The sequence below is a fragment of the Indicator indicator genome, chromosome 5 (assembly GCF_027791375.1).
Source record: "Indicator indicator isolate 239-I01 chromosome 5, UM_Iind_1.1, whole genome shotgun sequence".
Classification (NCBI taxonomy): domain Eukaryota; kingdom Metazoa; phylum Chordata; class Aves; order Piciformes; family Indicatoridae; genus Indicator; species Indicator indicator.
Genome location: NC_072014.1, coordinates 8,995,746 through 9,017,920, shown reverse-complemented (window position 1 = coordinate 9,017,920; position 22,175 = coordinate 8,995,746). Strand labels below are relative to the sequence as shown.

At 40.5% G+C, this 22,175-nt stretch overlaps 2 protein-coding genes across 2 annotated transcripts in view; both read left to right on the top strand.

Moving 5' to 3' along the window:
* Positions 1–897: 897 nt before the first annotated feature.
* STK17B (serine/threonine kinase 17b) lies at positions 898–11,571 on the top strand. Its single transcript, XM_054381210.1, has 7 exons — positions 898–1,022; positions 4,395–4,607; positions 6,361–6,505; positions 6,734–6,860; positions 7,585–7,633; positions 8,679–8,858; positions 11,289–11,571. Exons 1-7 carry the CDS (start codon positions 901–903, stop codon positions 11,569–11,571), a joined length of 1,119 nt encoding a protein of 372 aa, XP_054237185.1. The 5' UTR covers positions 898–900.
* Positions 11,572–15,747: 4,176 nt separating this feature from the next.
* DNAH7 (dynein axonemal heavy chain 7) overlaps positions 15,748–22,175 on the top strand; it is an 82,106-nt gene continuing 75,678 nt past the window's right edge. Inside the window, exons 1-6 of the mRNA XM_054381194.1 lie at positions 15,748–15,762; positions 19,341–19,409; positions 19,757–19,865; positions 19,979–20,120; positions 20,472–20,565; positions 21,777–21,957. Of these exons, the coding sequence (XP_054237169.1) occupies positions 15,748–15,762; positions 19,341–19,409; positions 19,757–19,865; positions 19,979–20,120; positions 20,472–20,565; positions 21,777–21,957 (610 nt within the window). The remainder of the gene's footprint in view (positions 15,763–19,340; positions 19,410–19,756; positions 19,866–19,978; positions 20,121–20,471; positions 20,566–21,776; positions 21,958–22,175) is intronic.

Genomic DNA, 22,175 nt, shown 5'->3' with positions numbered 1-22,175 from the left:
TATCTTTCAGTAACCTTTCTTTCTTGACTTGCTTTTGCATTTGACCTGAGGAGGTGCTTCAGGCCTATAAATGTGAATGTTAGACCTTGGTATTTTTACTGTAGGCTGGGTGGATTTCTTTTTTAACAGTAGCAGAAATACCTGGGTGGTTGTACCTTTGTTATGTGCTGTTCTACTGGTTTATTAAGGTAATCTAGTCAGGATTGCTGCATCATTTGGTTCTAAATGATCTGAATTTGCAAAGAGGCTGTTGTCCACGATGCTTTCTGACAATCTAGCATTAAAATGAAACTTTCTTGAGCTCTGGGCAAAAAAACCCGAACTTTTTTTCTCTTTCCTTATGGATAGCTGTTCTTGCTGTGTTGCAGACAACAAACAGGAAGCAGTTTCAGTTAAGTCCCTGAGGATTAACAGTTAAAAGTGTAAACTTAAGGTAATTGCTGCAACTTACCCAGAATCCGAAGAAGAGTTAAAGCTTATTTTCAGAAAGCTTAAAAGTAAAAAAGTACATATCATTAACAGTGAAGGTGTTTACTATCATTTTTACTAGAACTGAAGCTTATCCCTAATCTCTTATAGAGATATTCGGGGAGGAAACAAAAAAAAAAAAAAAAAGAAACTGCAAAACCAATTTACCTTGAATGTTAAAATTATTAAGTAAAAATAAAAGTCAGTTAGCTTTCTTAGTGTGTCTTGGTAAGTATTCCTTTCAGGTTTTGTTTTTGCAGTAGTTAAATGTGCTGTTTTCAGGTCATGACTAAAACTTTAGGCTGTTGTAGTTTGAGCCACCTAAACTCTAATATTTATGTACTTTGCTTTAATTGTGGAACTTCCTAAACTTTTAATTGTTATGCTTTAACAGGTGACTGGTAGAAGACAGAGAAAGACCAGTTCCTGACAATGTCGAGGAGAAAGTTGGAGAATAAAAGCCTTTCTGGCTTGTTAGCTACATCTCTGCAGACACAAATCAAGACAGACAATTTCCACCATTTTTATATGCTTGAATCGAAGGAGTTAGGAAGGTAAGATTGCTCCTTCTTTAGTTTCGTGAGAGGAATTTCTGCTGCAAGAAAATTCTTTGTGCAGTGACAGACCTATTCTGTCAGATTTTTATGGTAGTAGGTGGGAGATGAACCATGCCCCTTTCTTCCTGCACTCCCTTCTTTGCAGTGTCCAGGTTCTCTATGGCCCGCGAAAAGGTACTGTGAGATGTAAATTTCTAGCCTTTTCCAGGTCCTGTGTTCTTGGGCATGCAGGTACGCGATTGTCTGCCTTTTCTTCCATTTCCCCTGTCTAGTCACATATCACATTCCAGGTACATAAAGAAAAGATGACATGATAATACTGCAAGAGAGAGAATAAGGATTTTGAGTTGTTTGTTCTGTTGTTTGAGAACTTTGAAGGCCAGGAAGTTAAGACCTCTCTATCCCACATTCAAGCAGTTAATCTAAGTTTTGAACAACCTCCTGTGTTGGAGTAGTTGTGCTTCCCTTGCTCAGGTTTGCAAACAGTAATAAAGGAAATTTTAAAAAAAATTGATACCCTTGGTATTTGTTATACTGTTTCAGACATATGAGTTGATGCTTTTTTGAAATCACTGGCCTGATGATACCTTGGGAATACTCAGGGAACTGTGTATAAATCTACACAAACATGATGTCATGGTCATGTTTCCAGGTTCCACGACAGAGGTGGCCTGGGTCAGTCTCAGTTGTGCCTTGCTGTGCTACATGGTGATCCTTTGCACTTGCAGCTTTTGTTGTCAGAGATACTCTTCTAGTTGTGGTTTTGTACATGGATTTGTTTTTTCTCTTGGGTGTGTGGTTTTTCCGGTGTACTTCTCCACAAGTGCACCTTGCAGCCCAGAGCTGTCCTTTCTTGTTATCCCTCCAGCAGAAGGTTATACCCACCCTCCTCTAGAACTCCAGTATTCTCTTGTTATCCCTCCAGCAGAAGGTTATACCCACCCTCCTCTAGAACTCCAGTATTCGTAAACCACTGGGTTCTCAGGTGATACATGCCTGTGAGATGATGTCTAAAGCAAAGTACAGATTTGGTGTGTATTCTAAACGAGTCTTTAATACTTCCTGGACATGCAAAACCAAGCGTGACAAAATTAAGTGCTAAATTTCTAATAAACGGAAGCAGAGCTGCGTGTTGTCCAAACACGCTTTGGACTGTTCCTGACCTGACAGTGTCTGTGTGTTTTTTAAGTGTTTACAACACTCTGTAAGTGATGTAAAATCCACTTTTCTTTGTAGCTTCTCTAAAATACTTCATCATCTTTTCTTTTCACTTACAATTTTTTTTTCTTCCTCTTCAGGTTACTTAGTAAATGGTTCTTTTGTTCTTCTGTACTTGGGCTTCCCAAGTCCCATTTCTTCCTCCCACACCCTTATCTTTTAGGTCCTTCGGTATTTAAGGCTGACTCATGAAGCTGGCAGGTTCTGTTCAGTGGGTTAAGTAGTTCTGTCCCCAGTGTGTGGATGGCTTGGCTTTGAAGTAGTTGAATTTCTGTGGTTTATAACTTGGGATATGAAAACAACTTGAAATCATTTTTTATCTTATAAAACTGGCCTGTAAAGTGTGGTGATAAAGCAGCTGCTTTGCAGGCCACAGGGAGTGGGAACCATTTTGCTTCAGTGTAGCACTTCAGATCTGACTGAGGAAATTCTGCTGCTCTAAAGCAATTTCTGGATTTAATAATTTTGTCTTAATAATTGGCATGCTACAAAGACAGGGTAAACAAGTGGAAATTCCTAGCATTATCAGTCTGGAGATACAGTGACCCTTCAAAGCTGTCACACCCACACCAACGAGAAGGCAGATGCACAAAACTATCAGGGAAGATCTTGCTGTTCTCATGAAACTCAACCAGTTCCCTTTTTTTAATTTTAGAGGAACTTTTGTGGTTGGCAGGATGATGTGGTACTAAAAGGAGAATGTAAGCTGTGGGGGAGCAGCTCAAACTTGGGTATGTTAGGAAATTCAGCTCAGGAACTTTAAAAGCTCTGCCACAATATGCTAGTTTAGCAAACACAGAAGGGCTCAGCCATTTCAGGCTCATAAATAGTTGCTAAAATAAAGAGTGTGAATGTATCAGGCTGTTAAACTTTCACCTCTTCAATTATTTTTTCTTTTGAGTTTTGTACTTTAAAGAAAAGCACAAAATTTAGGTAAAAATGGACAAAAATCCTACAACTCATTGCTGTTGGAATAAATTATGACAGAGAAGCTATTTTGTTGAATTTATTTATAAATAAGCAATAGCAGCATGATTGAAGGTCAAGTTTACATGTTTAATTTGGATGAATTAGCATATAGAAATCTGGTTTATTTTCTTTTTTTAATGAACTTGTTTGATTGTATAGTCATGTCTGGGGCTTTCTTCAGGCATGCTTTTTAAAATTTTGTTAAAAAATATTCCTTCTATGCATTGGTATTTTTGTACCAGAAGAAAGGCAAAGCCTGCAGGACAAGATTATTTTTTCTGCTAAAGAAGCTAAATTTAGTTGGAAAAGCACAACTTGGATAGTGCTGAGCTCTATCATTAAATTTGTGCTTAGTATGTTGTAGTAGCAATAAAACTTGTGGAAAAGATTCTTTTGAAGATAAAGGTGTAGATCTCATTATTTGTACGCAGTTTTATAGCTGTTTTCCGAACTTCACAAAGTCTATTTTGGCCCTTCAGGTTGTTCTTTAAAAAATGTTTCTTGTATTACTTGAAAACACTTTGCAAGTTGCAGTGAGGCATTGCTGGGAATGCAGAATTTGGGATTATAAAATGTGTTTTTCAGTTTATAACTTGGCTTAAAATTTTGCATTTTTCCTCCAGTATTTTTAAAGGCCAGCTCGATGTTTTAGCTACAGTATGTGGGTTTGTTTTAAAAACGTTTTGTTGCCACAATATATTTCTATCCATACTTAAACAGATGGCTAGGAAATGAAGCAGCTCACTTTGTGTAGCTGAGAAAGAGACTGCTGAGTAGCAAGTGTTTTCCTGTAAGACATTTAAACATTTTGCAGATACCTGGAGTTTCTTTGTAGTACTACATGATTTGTGAAAGGAAGTTCTTGTTATGACTCTAAAATGATCTGCACTGAAGACCTTCCCCTTCACCCCAGCATAAAAACACATTTTTCTGTGTTCGTTCCCTATGTTTCAGGGAGGTTTGTTTTGTTCATTGCTGTATCCTGCAGGTGTTAAAAGGTGCTTGTGTGGGTTTTGAATGTCATGTTGCGTACTTGAACAGCACCGGGGTAGGGTTTTATAGCTGACTCTGCCTTAAACAGGAGGTTTGGTGGGAGACCTCCAGAAGTCCTAATCAAATTCTAATGGCAATTTACATACATTGTATGTCTTAGGTTATAATGTTTTTTCTTTTATTTTGTAGAGGAAGATGTGCTGTAGTTCGGAAATGTATAGCTAAATCCACAGGCCAAGAGTATGCAGCTAAATTCCTGAAGAAAAGAAGAAGAGGTCAAGATTGCAAAGCTGAGATTTTTCATGAGATTGCAGTACTGGAATTAATGAAATCTAATCCTCGCATAGTCAATCTCCATGAAGTCTACGAAACACCAAATGAAATCATCTTAGTGTTGGAATAGTAAGTATGTCTTCAGCAGATGTTCCTTTGCAGGTTCTGAGCTAAATTTAGTTTGTTGGTTTGAAAGTATTTGGCTTTTGGAGCTTTCTCCTTCAAAATTCTCCTTTATTTCCAAGTGTCTGTCTGGCTTCTCATTAGCTCTGAAAACAAGTCTAATTTGAGAATTTAATTTGAATTATTTGTCATATTGGCACATATTCACACATACAAATGTATGAATCGCTGTTTGGAATGTGAGGAACAAAAATACAGTTTGTGAAAATAAGTCAGAATGTCTCTCTCTAAGATTTCAGTTTCATGTCTAAAGTATTTGAAGAGCTATTAATGGTGGTCTGTACACACCAGGATGAAATTCCTTCCAACTTTCCAAAGAATGCAGCTAGGTAATCTTTAAAAAGAAAGCTTTTTTCCCCTGGAACTAGATGATCCCTAACTTACTTTTTTTCTGAGAAGGGTAAAATAATAAATAACATAGAATTAAAGACAAGGTTTAGATGACAAGCTTTCCTAAGCAGGAGCAAGTGCAAGTTCATGTAAAACCTGTACTGGTTTTCCTGCTTCTGTTTCAGCTCAGCTAACTCTGCCTTGCTTATCAAGGCTCCACAATGAAACAACTTCCCTGTACTACACTGGTGTTAGTGGCCTACCTTGTGGTATTGTTGAGAAGTTTACAGGTTCTACTCCTCTTAGAGTGAGCAGAGGGCTCACGATACTTTTAACTGACATCCTCTGGAGCAGATTACACATTTTTTTTCTGTTTTCTTGCATGACCAGAACTCTGAAGCAGTGCTTTAAAAATTGCGATAAATTAATCTCTTGCTCATGAAATAGGTTACACGCGTTTCCCATTTGGTTGCATTTTATCTCCCTCATATACTTCTCTCTGTACAAGCACGTTTTCTAAATGAGAGAGAGAAATGGCTACTATGTCTTACCCAGGCCATCTTCACAGAGGGAATTACTAAAGATATGAATACTTCAAAAGCCCCCCAAAAGAGGTTACTACTCTTGGCATCTGAGGGTCAAAGGCCATTGGAGCAATCCAGATATTCCAAGAGAAAACTGGTGTCTGTACTGACTCATTTTACAGCTGTAAGTAAACAACCTTCAGGAAGATGTGTTTGAGATATGGTGAAAACATGAAGCCTGGCGGTGGCACCTCTATTTTAATATGGAAATGGTTCATTCCAAAGTGACAGAGATGAGGCCTTGTATTTCTGCACATTCTGAACTAGAGTTCTGGAATATCCTGCTTGTTGTCTAGGCAACTGTATATTTAATCATCAGCAGGGTGCTAGGTTTTATTCCTGTCTGATTTTCAGTCTCCCATCAGAATGGCTAGACCTAAGTGGCAGGTATGCAGCTTCCTCCCACTCTGGAAATACTACTCAGCAGCTCTAGCTGTCCATTGCATTGTAGTTCTTACATTTACACTGTAGGCACATCATGTAAAAACTAACTTTTCTCCCAAATTCAGAGACTAGAAATATTGCTGGGCTTTTTTTCTTTCAACTGTATATGGAACTGGTCTAATGGAGGAAATACTAGATCTGACCTGAAGAGAAAGGCTTCTCCTATTAGGGAATGATGAGAGAACTCATCTTCCTCCAGGCGTTTTCACACTCACTCACAGGAGAACAGGCTTAAGGGGGAACCAAAGCATTATGAGGTTGTCAGGAATATATATTATGTACTGCATGTAGAACCTTTCCTCACTGAAGCTAATACATAGGTTGTCTTGAATGTGTTTCAGTGCTGCTGGAGGAGAAATGTTTGACTTGTGTGTCCCAGATCTGGATGACAGAATTGGTGAAAGGGATATCGTAAGACTTATAAGACAGATACTTGAAGGACTTTGCTGCTTGCATGAAAACAATATTGTTCATCTTGACTTAAAGGTGAGGGTGTTGTGGACTTACTATTTCAGTACTTCATTTTCAATTTAACATTATGGGAATCAAATTAATTTGCTAAAAATCAAAGATGAGAAAAATATATTAGATGAAATGCTTTTATAAAATAACATTTATTGATAAGCACTGCATTAACAAACTGAAATGTCAGTACACTGGATTTTTGGTGGTTTTGCAGCTTGTGTTTTATTGAGAATTTTTTTTCTATTCTAGCCTCAAAATATTTTGCTGAGCAGCATCAATCCTCTTGGTGATGTAAAAATTGTAGATTTTGGTATGTCTCGGAAGCTTGAGAATTGTAGTGAACTGCGGCAGATCATGGGCACAACAGAGTACCTAGGTATGGAAGAGCTGCCTCACAGTTCCTGATGTGTTTGCTGTGGTGCAGACTCTTAAACCAACAAGAAATTTGGGCTGTTACTGTTTTTTTTCACTAAACTACAATGTTAGAATGGAAACACAACATTAGAGTTAAAGATACAACACTGGCATGCACAAAGTAAGTTTTTGGGTTTTTTTTAATTAGGAATGTTGGTATCATGATTTAATGAGATGAAAATATTCCTCAGAAAGGGAAAGGTTGCCATTAAGATTTGGCCTTCTCAGAAGGGTGGGTTGGAGTAGATGATCTCTAAGGTCCCTTTCAACCAAAGCCATTCTATGATTTGCCTACACTCCATTTTAAGAGCACTTCAATCTGTAGTGAATAACTTGCTATCTAGTGCATGCTAACAGCCACTTAGCTTGAAAATGGCTTTGTAGTGGTAATGTGCTGAAGGTTTTATGCATTCCCCTTCAAAAGATATATATTTTAAAACTGCTTAGAATAATCTTTTATGTGCATACATCTGATGAGAAAACAGATAAGACTTTAGGCCATGTAGTGCCTGGTTAACCTTTTTTCTGCGCTTTTGGCTTGAAAATAATACCCTTCATTACTGAAAATGCATGTTTAGTCTCATCAGAATGGTTGGCAAAAAAATGACAGAAATTTAGTGTGATTCAATGCTGCTTGAATAATATATCTATGAAAGTGTTTTTCTTCTCTCCATTTCTTCCTCTAGCTCCAGAAATCTTGAACTATGATCCCATCACCACAGCTACAGATATGTGGTAGGTTTTATACGTTAAATGGTTTTATTTAGGTGGGAAGCCTAAGGGCTAGTTCCAGACTGATGCAGTTTGGTCTGGTTTCCAAGAATATCCTTCTGTTGGCTGGCTGACCAAAAGAGGGAGAGTTGGGAGGGGAAAGGAGGCTTCAGGATATAACTTGGGGCTTACAAGAATCGCCTTGTATGCATCTGTTGCACACCTAGTAGGGAATGCAGGTGGCTTCTGAACATGCAGAGTATAGGTGTTTTTTTAAGGCAGCACTAACAGTAACTGGATAGCATGTTTCAGGTGTTAGTTACTCTTGGATAACATGCTTCAGGTATTAACTACTCTTAGATACTCCTCTCTCCCCTTCTCCGTGCCATTAAATAAATCTATTATACAAAGGATAAAAATATTTTAACTTTCTACCTCTTACCTCTAGAGCAATACCTGCAGAATGATTCATAAAAATTAGAAAAGTATCTTAAAATAATCCATGCTTTTATGAAGCATACCTTTGTAACATATTGATTTCCTAAGCTGTGTTAGTGTACAGGCTAGCTTTGGGATGTTTCCATAAAAACACAATAGTCACATGCTCTTCTTTAGCATCTGAAGAATTAAAATCCAGTTTTAAAAGTTGCTGTGATCTAATTACTTCTTTGACATTATCAACTTGTAACAGTAGTTAAATTTGTTAATAAATAGTTTAACCACTTACTATTTATCTGCTTTTGTGGGAAGACATAAACCCAAACTGTTGGTGCTCTACTCAGCAACAAATAGAGCAGCTGTGTGTTTACAAGCTGTAAGGGTTACTATGTAAAGCAGTACAAAGTGCTGTATAAAAGTGATAGGTTTTCTTTCCCCAACAATCCCAGTGAGAAGAAAAGAGTATCTTGAAAGCAAGCAATTAAGCATCACATGAAACTTAAGGTGGTACCTGATGTTTCAAAGCCCTAGAGTGCAGCATACCTCAGGGCATTTGATCTGCAGCACAATAAATATGGGTGTGTATTGTGTAAGTGCCCTAGTAAAGTCTTGCATTGTTCTCTTACCTCAGGAACATAGGTGTCATTTCATACATGCTGCTGACACAGGAATCTCCATTTGTGGGAGCTGACAATCAAGAAACTTACCTAAATATATCTCAAGTTAATGTGGATTATTCAGAAGAAACTTTTTCATCAGTTTCACAGCCTGCTAAAGACTTCATTCAAAAACTTCTTATAAAAAACCCAGCGTAAGTAACAAACTCCCCTGGGCAAGAATCTTACCTTTTGTGTTTATGGAGCACCTAGAAAAGGGAATCTTGATTTGGGAACTCCATACTGCTGCGATCACCAGTCAGACATCCACAGTTTTCAGCTGCATACATAGAAGTGGAGGTTTATGCTTTTCCATGTGTCTGAAAAAGGCCTTTGGTTTACTCTCTGGCTGTTCCTATAGCAAGCTTGAATTTTGTATTTTCAGTGTCTTCTGTCTTAATTCAGAGAATGGATTATTAACAAACTTAATGAAGTATATTCTGGAAAGGTCACATTCTTGTCTGCAATTTAACCTTTTACTGCATAGCTTGGAAAGGCAGAATGCAGTCACTTCTGATGCAGTGCTTTCTTGTTTCCTGACTGATGTTTAGTGTATCTTTCTACTTTAATGTGTTTTTTTGTAAGAACTTGGCAGTTCTTATAAATCGTTTTCAGAAATATCTAGACTTCTGGCATCTGTAGTCTTTCAAAAAAGTTCTAAATCAGAAGTACAAACTTCTTGTTTATAAGGCACACTTCCAGGACTCTGCATTCTTTAGGAGTTCAGACTCTCATCAAGGCCTTTTCAAGCAGCTGAACTCTGAGAAATTTTTGAAGAGTGGGAGAGTTACAGTCATTGACTGTATCCAGACTTGCTGCAGGGTGTTTAACTGTTGCAGGAGTAAATGAAGTTGAAAAAAAAAAAAACAAAACAAACCCTCACCACCCTAGAAGGTTTATATGGGGGAACAGTATTTAGTAAAGTCAGTCATGTTCTGTTAGACATTGTAGGTATTGTCATTTATGGTGACACAGTATAGTCCCTTCAGAGAGTTTGCAGTGAGACAGAGTGATCCTCTTATGGGTAAGATGACATTCATTGATAGGAGGGGGATGATGGGAGATAACATCCATCAAGTGCCTGCTTTGAGGAAATTAGAACTCCACATAAACTCAGGTCTGGACAGTCCTTTCTATTTAAGCCTCTCACATAGAGGGTTTGTCAGGAGCTGGAACAACTCACAAAACCCATAGCATCACGAGGGACACTGTTAGGAAGAGCCTGCTTTGATTGATGTGTGGACCTGAGGGATGTTTGACATTCTGGCACAGTTGATACTCCACATGCTTCTGGGCATCTCAGAGCCTTTGTTATAGTCTTAGTAACATTCCTCCCCCCCATTTCAATTCTTGATGACTGTACCTTCAATGAACACCAGGTTGGAAGGGACATCACAGATTAAGGATCATCTGGGATCATCTGGTATAAGCTTTTCCTTTTTTTTTCTTTTTTTTTTTTTTTGTTCGTTTGTTTGCTTATTTGTTGGAAAGCACAGTTAGTATCTTCTTGAATCTTGTCTGGAAAAGAGAAGGCTGAGAGGGGACCTTAAAAAAGCCTGCAAATACCTGAAGGGTGGCTGTCAGGAGGATGGATACCAGCCTCTTTTCAGTGATAGGATGAGGGGCAATGGATGTTAACTCCATCACAGGAAATTCCATCTCAACATGAGAAACTTTCTTTCCTGTGAGGGTGCTGGAGCCCTGGAGCAGGCTGGAGTGGTCTCCTTCTCTAGAGATCTTCAAAACCTGTCTAGATGTGTTCCTGTGTGACCTGCCCTTGGTGATCCTGCTTTACAGGGGGGTACTTGATCTCTGGAGGTCCCTTTAAACCCCATGCATTCTCTGAGAAGAGGAAAAATCTGCCCTCAGTCATCTCTAAAGTTAGAGATCTCTGACCAAGAGCCATTCCTATGTTCTGGTAAAGACAAGGAGTGGGCTCTGTGGGATCTCTTGCATTTCCAGCAAGTTCTGTGGAACTTGACAATGCAGCACATGATGAAAACTGTAGCAACACTGTATTAGGGTATCCAGAGGAACAATTTTTAAACTCTGTGATTTATTTCATATCAACAACATTTTGCAAGGGTTTACACAAGGGGAATTGCAAGAGTAAAAACACTGCAGAAGGTGGGATAGTGTTGATGGCATTGTGTTCTTTGGTCCTCTCTGAAATTCTGACCGAATAGGTTGTTAGCCTCTCTGTTTACAATGGTATGTACAGAACACAGCACTCCAGAAGTGCATCCATGCATAGGTACAATATTGCAAATGTTGCAAGGGGCTATGAATATCAGCTGAGAAATACCCCATCCTTGTGCTGAGAAACAGCTTCCCAGTTCTGATATGCAGCAGCAGGGGAGACTCAACTAAGCTTTAGATGCATGTTGTCCATACTTAACTATGGAAGGGTCTAATGTGTTCTGTAGCACAAAAGTCCTGCTTTAATCACTCTTTAGTGTCAGTTCTGCTTAAGATTTCTTAGCTCTTGTCAAGTCTGCTTAAGATTTCTTAACCAATGTCAGAGTTATTTTAATGACACTTAGAACTGCTGAAATTGAGCAACATCACTCTTTTTTCTTTCAAAGGGAAAGACCCACAGCAGAGGCCTGCCTTTCTCACTTGTGGTTGCAGCAAGGGGAGTTCATGCTCTTGCGTAGCCCTGAAGAAACCCGTTGCTCTTCTCTGATGGCGGAACATACAGCAAAGTGCTTGGCAGAGTGGCATGTAAAACCCATCTGTAATGGTACCTGTAGCAACAAGGAAGACAAGGAAAACATCCCAGAGGACAGCAGCACAGTCTCCAAGCGTTTCCGTTTTGATGATTCCTTGCGGTATCCCCAAGACTTGATGACAGATTTCGTATGTTAATGTGTGCTGCAGCCCTTCAGAAGTGAGTTTAGCATAGATGCACAGATGTTCCAGTGGGGAATGTGAGATGATGGCGTGCTGCTGTACGTGGTGTTGGCATACTGGAAATGCACTTTGATTCTTTTATGCTGGTGCCTCCTGTTCTCTCCGTTGCTGGCAATGGATTTAAGCCCTGAGGAACTGGGGCTGTTGCACCAATAAAATGAATTATTTTTTTAAGAAGATATAATTAAATATTTTTGCACTTTTCAAATTTTTACTCCAAAAATGATGCTAGATCTAACAAACTCAGACCTGAAAACAATTTTGTTTAAATGGAAGCTGTGCCAAGCAGTGGTGGAATACAGATGTGCTTGTATGGCTAGCCTTAAGAAATTGGTCTAATCAGGGAAACTGAATCTCGCTGCCTTATGGCCTTATTCTAGCTATTCTCATCACTTCACATGGAAGCTGAAGGTGGTATGTTTGGGGGGTGTGACCCATCTCTTGGGGCTTTTTGGAAAACTGCTTTCTCTATAGGATCAGTAGTAGTTCAGCCGAGGTTTCTACCTTAGATATGGTCCACTTCAGGACTGCAGTACACAGGGTGTGTTTTCTCTGTGTTTGATCTCTGCAAAGCTTGAACAGAAAACAGGTGGGTTGCCAGTCCCTGTGCCAGTAGTCCTTTGCTGCTTGCCAGTGAGTTATGTTTGAAGGGGATAGGAGTTCCATGCTGATGGGAATATCTGAAAGACTTGTTAGTTTGCTTCCATAAAGCTTCTGAAGTAGTATCATCTCCCTGTGCTGACACCTATTCCTCATCTTGAAAAGCACACAAACTCTCCCCCAAGCTAGAAAGCCTCTTCAAAGTTAAAAGTAGTAACTGAATAAAGTGATTTCATGACCATGCCAGTGAAGCTGCAATGAAAGAGTTTTCATTATGCCCCTCTTGTGAGCATCTTCCTGTCAATTATTATTACCCATAACTTTACCTCATGCCCACTTTGAGAAATGGACTGCAGTGTCTTAGTATTTACCTAGTAAATTACCTAGTATTTGGTTGAAGCCTTTAAATTTGTATTTAGTGGGTTTGTTACTTGTTGGTTCTTGGAAGTTCTCTCTTACACTTCCTGTTTTTAGGCTCTGAGGAAAGTTTTGACTTGGAGCAAATACCAATTATGCTTTAAGAGCCTGAAACTAATACTGACATGAGAAAATCCTAATTGTAATACAGAGGCTGGAAATCTTTGTGTAGGGAATGTATTCAAATTCCTATAAATATTTTGAAAGCAAATGGCACTTTAAAATACCTTGGGGATTTTCTACTCCTCAGACTTAGAGTCTTTGATTTGGGTTTGGTTTGTGTAATAAAATACCATAATCTAATAATTTTCAAGTGTGTCCATGGACTTCTCAGTAGGTAGGCAGATGGAGGTTTTGGAACAAGGTGTGACTGAAAGGTGAATATAATGAGTGGTAAGAAGTTTTTACCTTTTTTCACCTAAGGCAGGAACCAGGGTTTTACACAAATTGATTGCAGTATGAGGGATAACCATAAGGCATGGGGAGCTCAGGACTGTTGTCTCTGTTCTGGATGGCGCTCATGCTGACAGGTCGACTGAGGTGCAAGGCAGGTGAGACTATCTCTCAGCTTATGTTTGTCAGAAATAAAAGTTTTCATGACTTCATCTCATGTGAAATGAAGTAACAGATCCATTCAGAGCACAGGAAGTTCCAATGCTAAAGTATAAACAAACCACACCAAGTCTCTATTTCTTGTGTAACCTCTTTCAGTGATACTCATACAAAATTATACAGTGACTTTGGAGGCAGTAATATATACCTTTAATTTTCAAAGTCCTTGGCTTTTCCCAGTTAGAATCGCACCTAACCTGCTTTTTCCACTAGCATGGAGTCCACTATGAGCTGGGTAAATTAACAATACAAACTTTTACATATACTCAGAAGTCTAAAGTTCATTTAAGAGAAAGAAGAAAATGTCAGAACGATGTAACGGATAAAGGTGGAAAAGAATGTTTATAAAATAGACATGTTAAAATTCTGAAGAATAAAGTTGAAAGTATATGCCAGCACTTTATGACAAAGTTGTTATTCCTAAAGATTTTTGTTATTGTATCTGATGTTTTCATTTCTGACTACTTTTGGAGTTAACTTATCTTTAAATAAATGAAAATTTGGCATGTTCAAGGAATGTAAGTTTTGTAGACTTAAGTTTCCATAAAGTACAAATAAAAACATACCTTGAATCAGATTTTGTTTGAATCAGTGCCTTTGATTTATTTTAAAGTATTCTTGTGCTTGCATAACTTCATTTGAATGTAAATATGTTCTTAGCCCATCTTGCATCCTGCCATGTTACTGGGCGTTCTCAAGTGTGAGTGACTGAGTACCATTTTAAGCTGACTTGAAGTTATATTTCTATGCAGTTTCTATATTAAAAAAATAAACTTGGCCTTTTTTTCAAAGCTTCTGTGTTTTCATTTCTTCACAGAACCAGAGAATGGTTGAGGTTGGAAGGCACCTCTAGAAGTCATATTGTCCAACACCCCTGCTTAAGCAGGACCCCCTAGATTTTGTTGGTCAGGACTATGTCCAGATGACTTTTGAGTACCTCCAAGGAAGGAGATTCCACCTCTGTGTTCTATGGGTGACCTGTTCCAGTGCTCAGTCATTCACACAACAGAGGAGGTATTTCCTTAAGTTTCAGGCAGAACCTTCTGTGCCTGTTCCCTCAGGTCCTATCTCTGGGTGCCACTGACAAGAGTGTGGCTCCATCTTTGCATCCTCCCTTCAGATATTTATATTTGTGCATTCAATACCCCTGAGACTTCTCCAGGATAAACAGTCTCAGCTACTTCAGCCTTTCCTCATAGGGCAAGTATTCCAGTCCCTTAATCACCTCTGTGGCTCTTTGTTGGACTCTGAAGTATACATGTCTCATGTGCTGAGAAGCCCAGAACGGGACCCTTGGCAGTACTCCTGTGCTTTGGGGAAGGGAAGGATCACTTCCATCTATTTGGTGATGATACTTTGCCTAATGCAGCCCATAATACCATTAGCTTTCTATTGCTGCAAGGGCACACTACCTGTTGTTCAGCTTGAGGTCCACCAGGACCTCACATCTGCTAAGATGTGTTCTGGCATTTTGGGGGGGTTTGCTCTTCCACAGGTGCAGAGCTTTGTGCTTTCCCTTGTTGAACTTTATGAGGATCCTGTCAGCCCATTTCTCCAGCCTGCAGAAGTCCCTATGGAAGACAGCATGACCCTCTGGTGTATGGACTGCTGCTCCTCCCAGTTCTGTGTCAGCTGCAGCCTTGCTGAGGTCATGCTCAACTGCACCAATGCAGATCATCAATAAAGGTGGTAAAAAACATGACTGGATTCAGTATTGAACCCTGGGCTATTCTGCTTGTTACTGACCTATGACCTGACTTTGTTCCACTGATCACCGCTACCCCGTGGACATGGCCATTCAGCCAGTTTTCAGTCCACTTCACTGCTTATCCAGCCTGCAAGCAGCATCTTGATGAGGATTTTATGGGAGGCACTGTCAAAGGCCTTACTGATTCATTGAATCTGGCTTTGTCCTGGCCTTTTTGTGCAATTTGTGCCTTACAAACAGCTCACTCAAGGGAGATGCTGGACACAGCCTGCTGTGAGCCTGGAGAGCTCCAAAGGTCTCACTTTAGGACCACTGCTATATATATACACATGTATTTAATAAAAGAGACAAAAGAGATTTTAGACAAAGTGGAGTACAAGGTTGTTAAATCCTACATCGATTTCGTACAAGATGCAGTAGGCTAACCCCCAACATCACAGGTGCAGTCCATTCTCCCTCGTTTATCAGCTATTAACGTTCTGCCTCCTGTGACACCTGAGCAGAGTCTTGCTGAAACCGCAAGGGGCTTCCGCGGTTCTCCTGGCGCGCTGGGCTTCATCTTCCGGACGTTTCTTTCATTCTACCTCCCAGCAGACTCTGGGTTAGGCTTCCCCGTGTTCCGGAGCCCAACCGGCACAGTAACGGAGCCGCCGGCTGACGGCGGCGGGACGCAGCGAGGGGAGGCGGGAGGCGGCCGGCAGCCGCTTCTGGCTAACCGCCGCTCGCTCCCGGCAGGGGCGCGCGGCCAACGGCCGGCGCTCGCGCCTGGCAACGGCCGCGTCCCAGCAGCAAACATGGGCTCCGAGCAGGTACGGGCAGTGCGGCGGGCAGCCCGCGCTTGTGGGGCTGGCTGAGGGCAAATGCCTGCGGGGAAGTGCCTGGGGTACGGGGAGGGGGCTTGCTCCGCCCTCGGAAGCGGCGCCTTGCTTTTAAACCTTAAATAACGGGCTCGAATGAAGCCTCTGAAATAAGGCGGGTTACCCCCCCCAGCGAAATGCTGGCTCCCTGTAAGCGCAGACCTGCTGAGGCGGCCGAATTTTTAGGACAAGGCTTGGGTTCACTATCCCGTTAGTTTTAGACTGACTCTCTACAAAAATTAAACCGTGTTGTCTGTGCTGTGAATTCCTTAAATCGAGTTTTTAGAAACTACGTAGCCCTTTTTGTAGCTCGCCAGACTTCCTTTAATTACCTCAATAGTGCAAAAGTAAAGAGTGTTGTGTTTGGGCTGCTTGTTTTTTCTGCAGTGTTTTGCAAAGACGTTCCATTAAAAACCACAGAAATTAATCCCAGTCTTTTGCATGGTACAAAACGTTGTCATAAGCCCTCTCCCCATTTGTTTGTGGCTGTGTTTTAAATTTTTTAACCACGAAGCATGAAGAAATTTTGATTGATTGATTCAGTTTGTTTCCAGAATGGCAGGAAGCTTAAATGATGAGGACAAAATGCCAGTAGGAGCTTAGAGCTGCGAATGTGGTTTTAAATCACTGGGCATTAACCAAAACTAATTTGTATTGTTTCTCTAGTGGCCTGATTGTGTTGCAGCTGGTTAATGTAATTAGAAGGAAGAGTCTGCCCTCTTAAATCATGTTGTTGTGTTAGCAAGCCAATCCTGTTTGTTTAGTCTCTTTTGATTATGATGTATTTATTCAGATTTGTTTTCATCTAGTGAAATGTGAAAGATTTTCAGTGAAATCATTCAATAACTTCATTCAGTGAATTGAAAGTTCACCAGTTTCTCTTCGTGTATGTTTCTTCTTGAGGTTCACATACTCCTTGCTGCCCAAGGACTCTATTTTTGGTACACCTTGTTGCCAGTAGTCAATTTGCATTATAGTGTTTTAAAATATTGACACTGTTTTCAGTGGAACTAATTTCGACACCGGGTCTATCAGTGTCAGTAACTCAGAGGTATAAGTTGTGGTGCTGAATTCTCTGTTTTTAATCCAAAGAAAATCCAAATGAAACTGTGTAATGTATATGAAGACAAGGTATAATCTTAGTTGCCCTGTTATTTGTGCAAATATGAATTATTTGTGAGTTTCTGTTATTTGTTCCTAACCAGGAATCTCAGAATTAAGACTCTGAACTTTGTCACTTAGAGAAATAGATAGATCCCTCTTCCAGAAAGTCAAACTCACTTTCTCCTATAGAAAAGGCTTTTTCTCGTCCAGTCTCTTCAGAGGGTGATAGATAGCATTTTCCATCTTCTTTAAACTCTGGACTAAGGAAACAACAAGCTTTGTATTTCTGTTTTATTAGGCAAGGCATAGAGAGCAAAGAACATGTCCATGCTCAAAGTTCAGAACCACTCAAGATGACTCTGCCTCAGCCAGCTCCAGCCCAACAGCTGTAAAGCTGCTGTCAGAGCAGAGTTCACTAGATCACCACTGAGATGCGTAGGGGGTGGAAGCACTTGGTGTGCAAAGAGAGCCTGAGGGAATTCTGCATGTTCGACTTGGAGACGAGGAAGCGTCACAGGAACGTCATTACTGCTTCCAGTGCCTGAATTAGAGAAGGTGGTGCCAGCTTCCTCTTGGTTCTGTGCAGCAGCAGGAGAAGTGATGCTCCCGAGTGGCAGGGAGGGAGGTGCTGACTAAGTATGAGGATGACATTCTTCACAATGAGATGAGGAAGCAGGGAAGAAGGTTGCCCAGAGAGGCAGGCCCTGTGCAGTTTGACCTTTTTGGAGTTAGTAGTGCTTTGAGAAGAAGATCAGATAACCGGAGATCCTTTTCAGCCTAATTTTTTCCTATGATTCTCACATAGTATGTTCATACAGAGCTGTGTGCCCACCACTCCAGACTGCCCACAGGCTGCACTGTGCCTTACAGGCTTACCACCTTGGTAAGCAGTAGTTGTGTGGTGCAGTGTGGGTATGCTATTAGGGGATGTCGTGCTAGTGGTAGCTGTTACGCACCCTGTGGGAAGAAGCTTTTTGCAGTGGATTGTGTGATACTCCAGAGAAATAAATGGCTTCATATTTTCCCAGCAGAATTACAACTGTTGCAGTTGTAGAACAGCCAAAGGCAGTTGTGTCAGAACCAGTGTTAAAGCCAGATTGTTATGTTTGCTAGTAGGAAGGTGCTGTACCTTGCTAAAATGTGTTAGCCAGTGTCCTGGGCATGGTCAGAGGGTGCTTTTGGACAGACAGCTTTGATGTCTGGTGCTGAGGGATCAGCTTTGTGAAAAAGCAGAGAGTACTGAACACTGTTAAATGAAAGTTGGTGAATTAGAAAAAAAAATAAGATTTTGTGTTTTTAACAATGTTGCTTGAGAGCTGGGCAAAGGGGAACCTCTTGAAGTTCAGTAAGGACAAGTGCATAGTCCTGCATCCAGGGAGGAACAACACCAGGCACCAGCACAGACTAGGTGTGGTCTTGCTGGAAAGCAGCTCTGTAGTGAAAGACCTTGGAGTCCTAGTGGACAGCAAGTTCTCCATGGGATAGCAATGTGCCCTTGTGGCCAAGAGGGCTAATGGTGTCCTGGGGTGCATCAAGAAAAGTGTGTCCAGCAGGTCTAGGGAGGTTCTCCTCCCCCTCTACTCTGCCTTGCTGAGATCACACCTGGAATACTGTGTCCAGTTTTGGGCTCCCCAATTCAAGAAGGACAGGGATTTTCTGGAGAGGGTCCAATGGAGAGCTACGAGGACGACTTGAGGACTTGAACATCTCTCCCATGAAGAAAGACTGAGGTCTCTTTAGCTTGGAGAAGAGAAGGCTGAGAGGGGATCTCATCAGTGTCTATAAATATCTGAGAGGTGGGTGTCAAGATGAAGGTGCCAGTCTCTTTTTGGTGGCACCCAGTAATAGAACGAGGAACAATGGGTACAAGCTGGAACAGAGGAGGTTCCGCCTCCTGAGGAGACACTTCAATACTGTGAGAGTGGTGGAGCCCTGGAACAGGCTGCCCAGAGAGGTTGTGGAGTTGCCTTCTCTGGAGACTTTCAAAACCTGCCTGGATGCATTCCTATGCAGCCTGCTCTAGGTGGTCCTACTTTGGCAGGAGGCTGAACTAGATGATCTCTGGAGGTCCCTTCCAACCCCTAGGTTCTGTGATTCTATGAATGGGAATAAACATTTGAATTATTTAATGGTATCCTGTAATGCTTTAATGTATCTCTTGGTGAAAAGATAACATAAATGTTTCCCAACCTCAAATTAATTGGTCAGAGCTATAATTTTTCCAAGGCATTTGAGAAAGCTACATGGAAGTGCTTGAGGAACAATAAGGGAAGTGATAAAAAATGGTATGTGTGCAAATTATTATGCAAGAGACAAGAGCAGAAATACAGCCAGATTACAAGCCTAAGTATTCCTGGAAGTCTAGTATTAGCAGACATTTAAATGTCTAGTTCTAGTTGTGATTTTCCTTTTCTGTCTTTTTCAAGCCCAGTCCAAGTGTCAAAAGGAAGTTGGCCAAGAGAACCGAGAACTTGCTGCCACAGCTTTCTCAGGTAGTATTATTTAGTAAGCTGTTATTTTCAGGTATATGTCCTGGCACAGTTCTGTAAAGAGCTGGTGCTAATTCAAATATAGGCTGAGCTGCATATTCTCTCTCTGCACTGTGTGTTATATCTGATGCGCAACATTGTTTACATTTTCATCTCCAGTGGTCTGGATATTTACAATTTGAGGACAACATATATAAACCCATAGTTTATTGCATGATTTTATTTTTTTTTAAATGATCCCATATTCCTGCTGTATATTAGGCTACAGCCTCTTTGATTGACTACATTTAAGAAGTCTTGAAGTGTGTTCTAGTAGTACCTACAAGTGTAAAACTAAACCATATTTATTCCAGGTGAGCTCTAAACCACTGTGGCAGCAGACTTATCCTACATTCCATCTGGGCAGTGAACAGAAAGATGACCAGTCAGATGGGTTTGGTGTGAAAAATGAGTGTTCCCCTGGTAAGGTTGATGCTTTTGGCACTGCTAAAGAAAATCTGTCAGAAACAGAAACATGCGTGTGATACATTTGAACTTTTTCTTTTAACCTATTTTCAAAACGTATTTTCTACCAGACGAATATTTGAAGGAGCGGTACAAGACACAGAGGTCTAGAGTGGATAATAGAAATGCTGGACCATCAACCTCTGCACTGCAAAGCAGCAGTCATCTGAACAGAAAACAGCATCTCCGAAAGGCTCTGGTTGATATTATACTGTGAGTTTTCTTACTGTTGAACAGTGTGGCTTTCCTTTTGGATAGATGAACTGAAACGATTTTAACATTTTGATGACTGCACTTTGAAAGCATGTCCGTGGGCATAAATTGTTTCACCAGAGCTGAGCCATGACAGGTAAAATACAAACTTGGTCACACACTTCAGTGTGAGTTTTGAATCTGGATGTCTTGTGCTCATTGTAGCGCTTTGCCAGTTCCCTTTCTCCTTTTGTTTGCTCAGAATTGACATGCAGGAAGGCTCTGTGTTATTTATGCCAGTAAAATTTGTCTGAAGAATGTACTGCATACTCTTGATTTTGTTTGTTTGTTTGTTTGTTTTTTTTGTCACAGACAGGCAGGCTTTACTGAAGAACAGCATTCATCCCTTGATGGAACCCAGCTTCCACAAGCAGAGTCTTCTACAGCAATAGAGAAAGATATTTTGGTAGCTAAAGACCGTTTTCTAGATTACTAAATTAAACTAAATTAATTTGTTGTGAATATTGACAGGATGATAGTCACAATGAGAGATAACTGAGTGACATATTCTTCTGCTAGTAGTTTCACACAATAGGTTATTTGTAGTGGTATTGTTGAGACTGAATCACCCAAACATCCGTAACATTCCAAAGAAATGCAGAATGAAACAGTAACAGGAGCCAAACTCATGTCAGGAAGTACTAAATGATTCTTTCTGCACCTGCAGGTGAGATTAACATGCTTTGAGCATAAATCAGTTGTCTTTGGGTTACCCTCATCTAAGGGTCTAGTTGGAGATGTCTCTGCTCACTGCCAGGAGACTGAACAAGATGATCTGCAAGGGTCCCAATGCATTCTGTGATTCTAAGGACTAGGATGATTTTCATTCACATTCTGGTTCATGATACAGTATGTGACACAGTTGAATACGCATTTTGTTATTTATGTATATTTAAAAATTGACAAAGTTCATCTGGGGATGAACTGGTGGTAACAGATTCCTGTGTTACTTCCTGATGTGGGTAGTCTTCTGGCTGATATTCCATTTGGCATTTCTTTGAATTGGGGCTGGTAGGTTTTTCATCTCTGCTAAAAAGCTCTGTTACTCAGACTTTACATGCCTGTTTAAATGTTGACATAGTGTTCACACAGTCATGTGCTGAGCACTGCAAGGCCTGTGTGAGGCATGTTCACACAAAAAGCTTCAGAGTGCATTGCTTTCCCTTTTGGATCTGTGGTCCAGCCCCAGAGCTAGCAGCTAATAGTGGCAGCACTGGAATGAAGAGGCAGAGGAATAGATATTGACAATTTATTTAAGGAAAAGGTTGTTGCCGGGTGTGGTGCAAAGGAGAGACACCTTGCCAGAACTGTGAAAGGAAAACCAGAACAAAAGCCATGTTTTTCTATGAGTTATGGTCATTCTTCATTGACAGTTCTGTTACTTGGCTCTTAGAGAGAAAGCAAGTGAGGCTTGTGCCCTGTTTTTCTGTTTGAACATCTTTTTATTGTTACTCAACCCATTTGTGTTTGGTAGGCCACTTAATGATGTATATTTAATTTACAGTATAAATCAGTCCTAATTACATGTCTTTTGACTCAACAAGCCCCTACCTCTAGCTAAACCTGTAGCAGCAATGACTGAACTTAACTGATGCAGCTTTCCCTTCTATTCTGCAGAAATACTACCATTATATTTGCCATGGAATTGACACAGCTAACATGGTCCCAATGGGTGAATCCTGGCTAGACCACATCTTAGCCTTAATTCCACAACATCTGAAAGAACTTGTTGAAAGCACACGTCAGCTGATTGAGGAAGTGAGAGAAGACTACCTTACAACTTTGCGAAAGGCTATAGGTAGATTTATGGGAGTTTCCTTCTTTCCTCATAAAGGTGCCAATGTTCAGAAACATTCATTCTTTGGTACTGCTCACTGCTGAGGGCTGCCATTGTGGAGGAGTTACATAAAAGTTCTCTTCTGGCTGTTAGAGGAACATTTTTGCAGAAAGAATACCCAGTTTTCTCTCTCTTGTCATCACTAAAGATAGTATTATTCATTATTTTTGTTCTTTCAA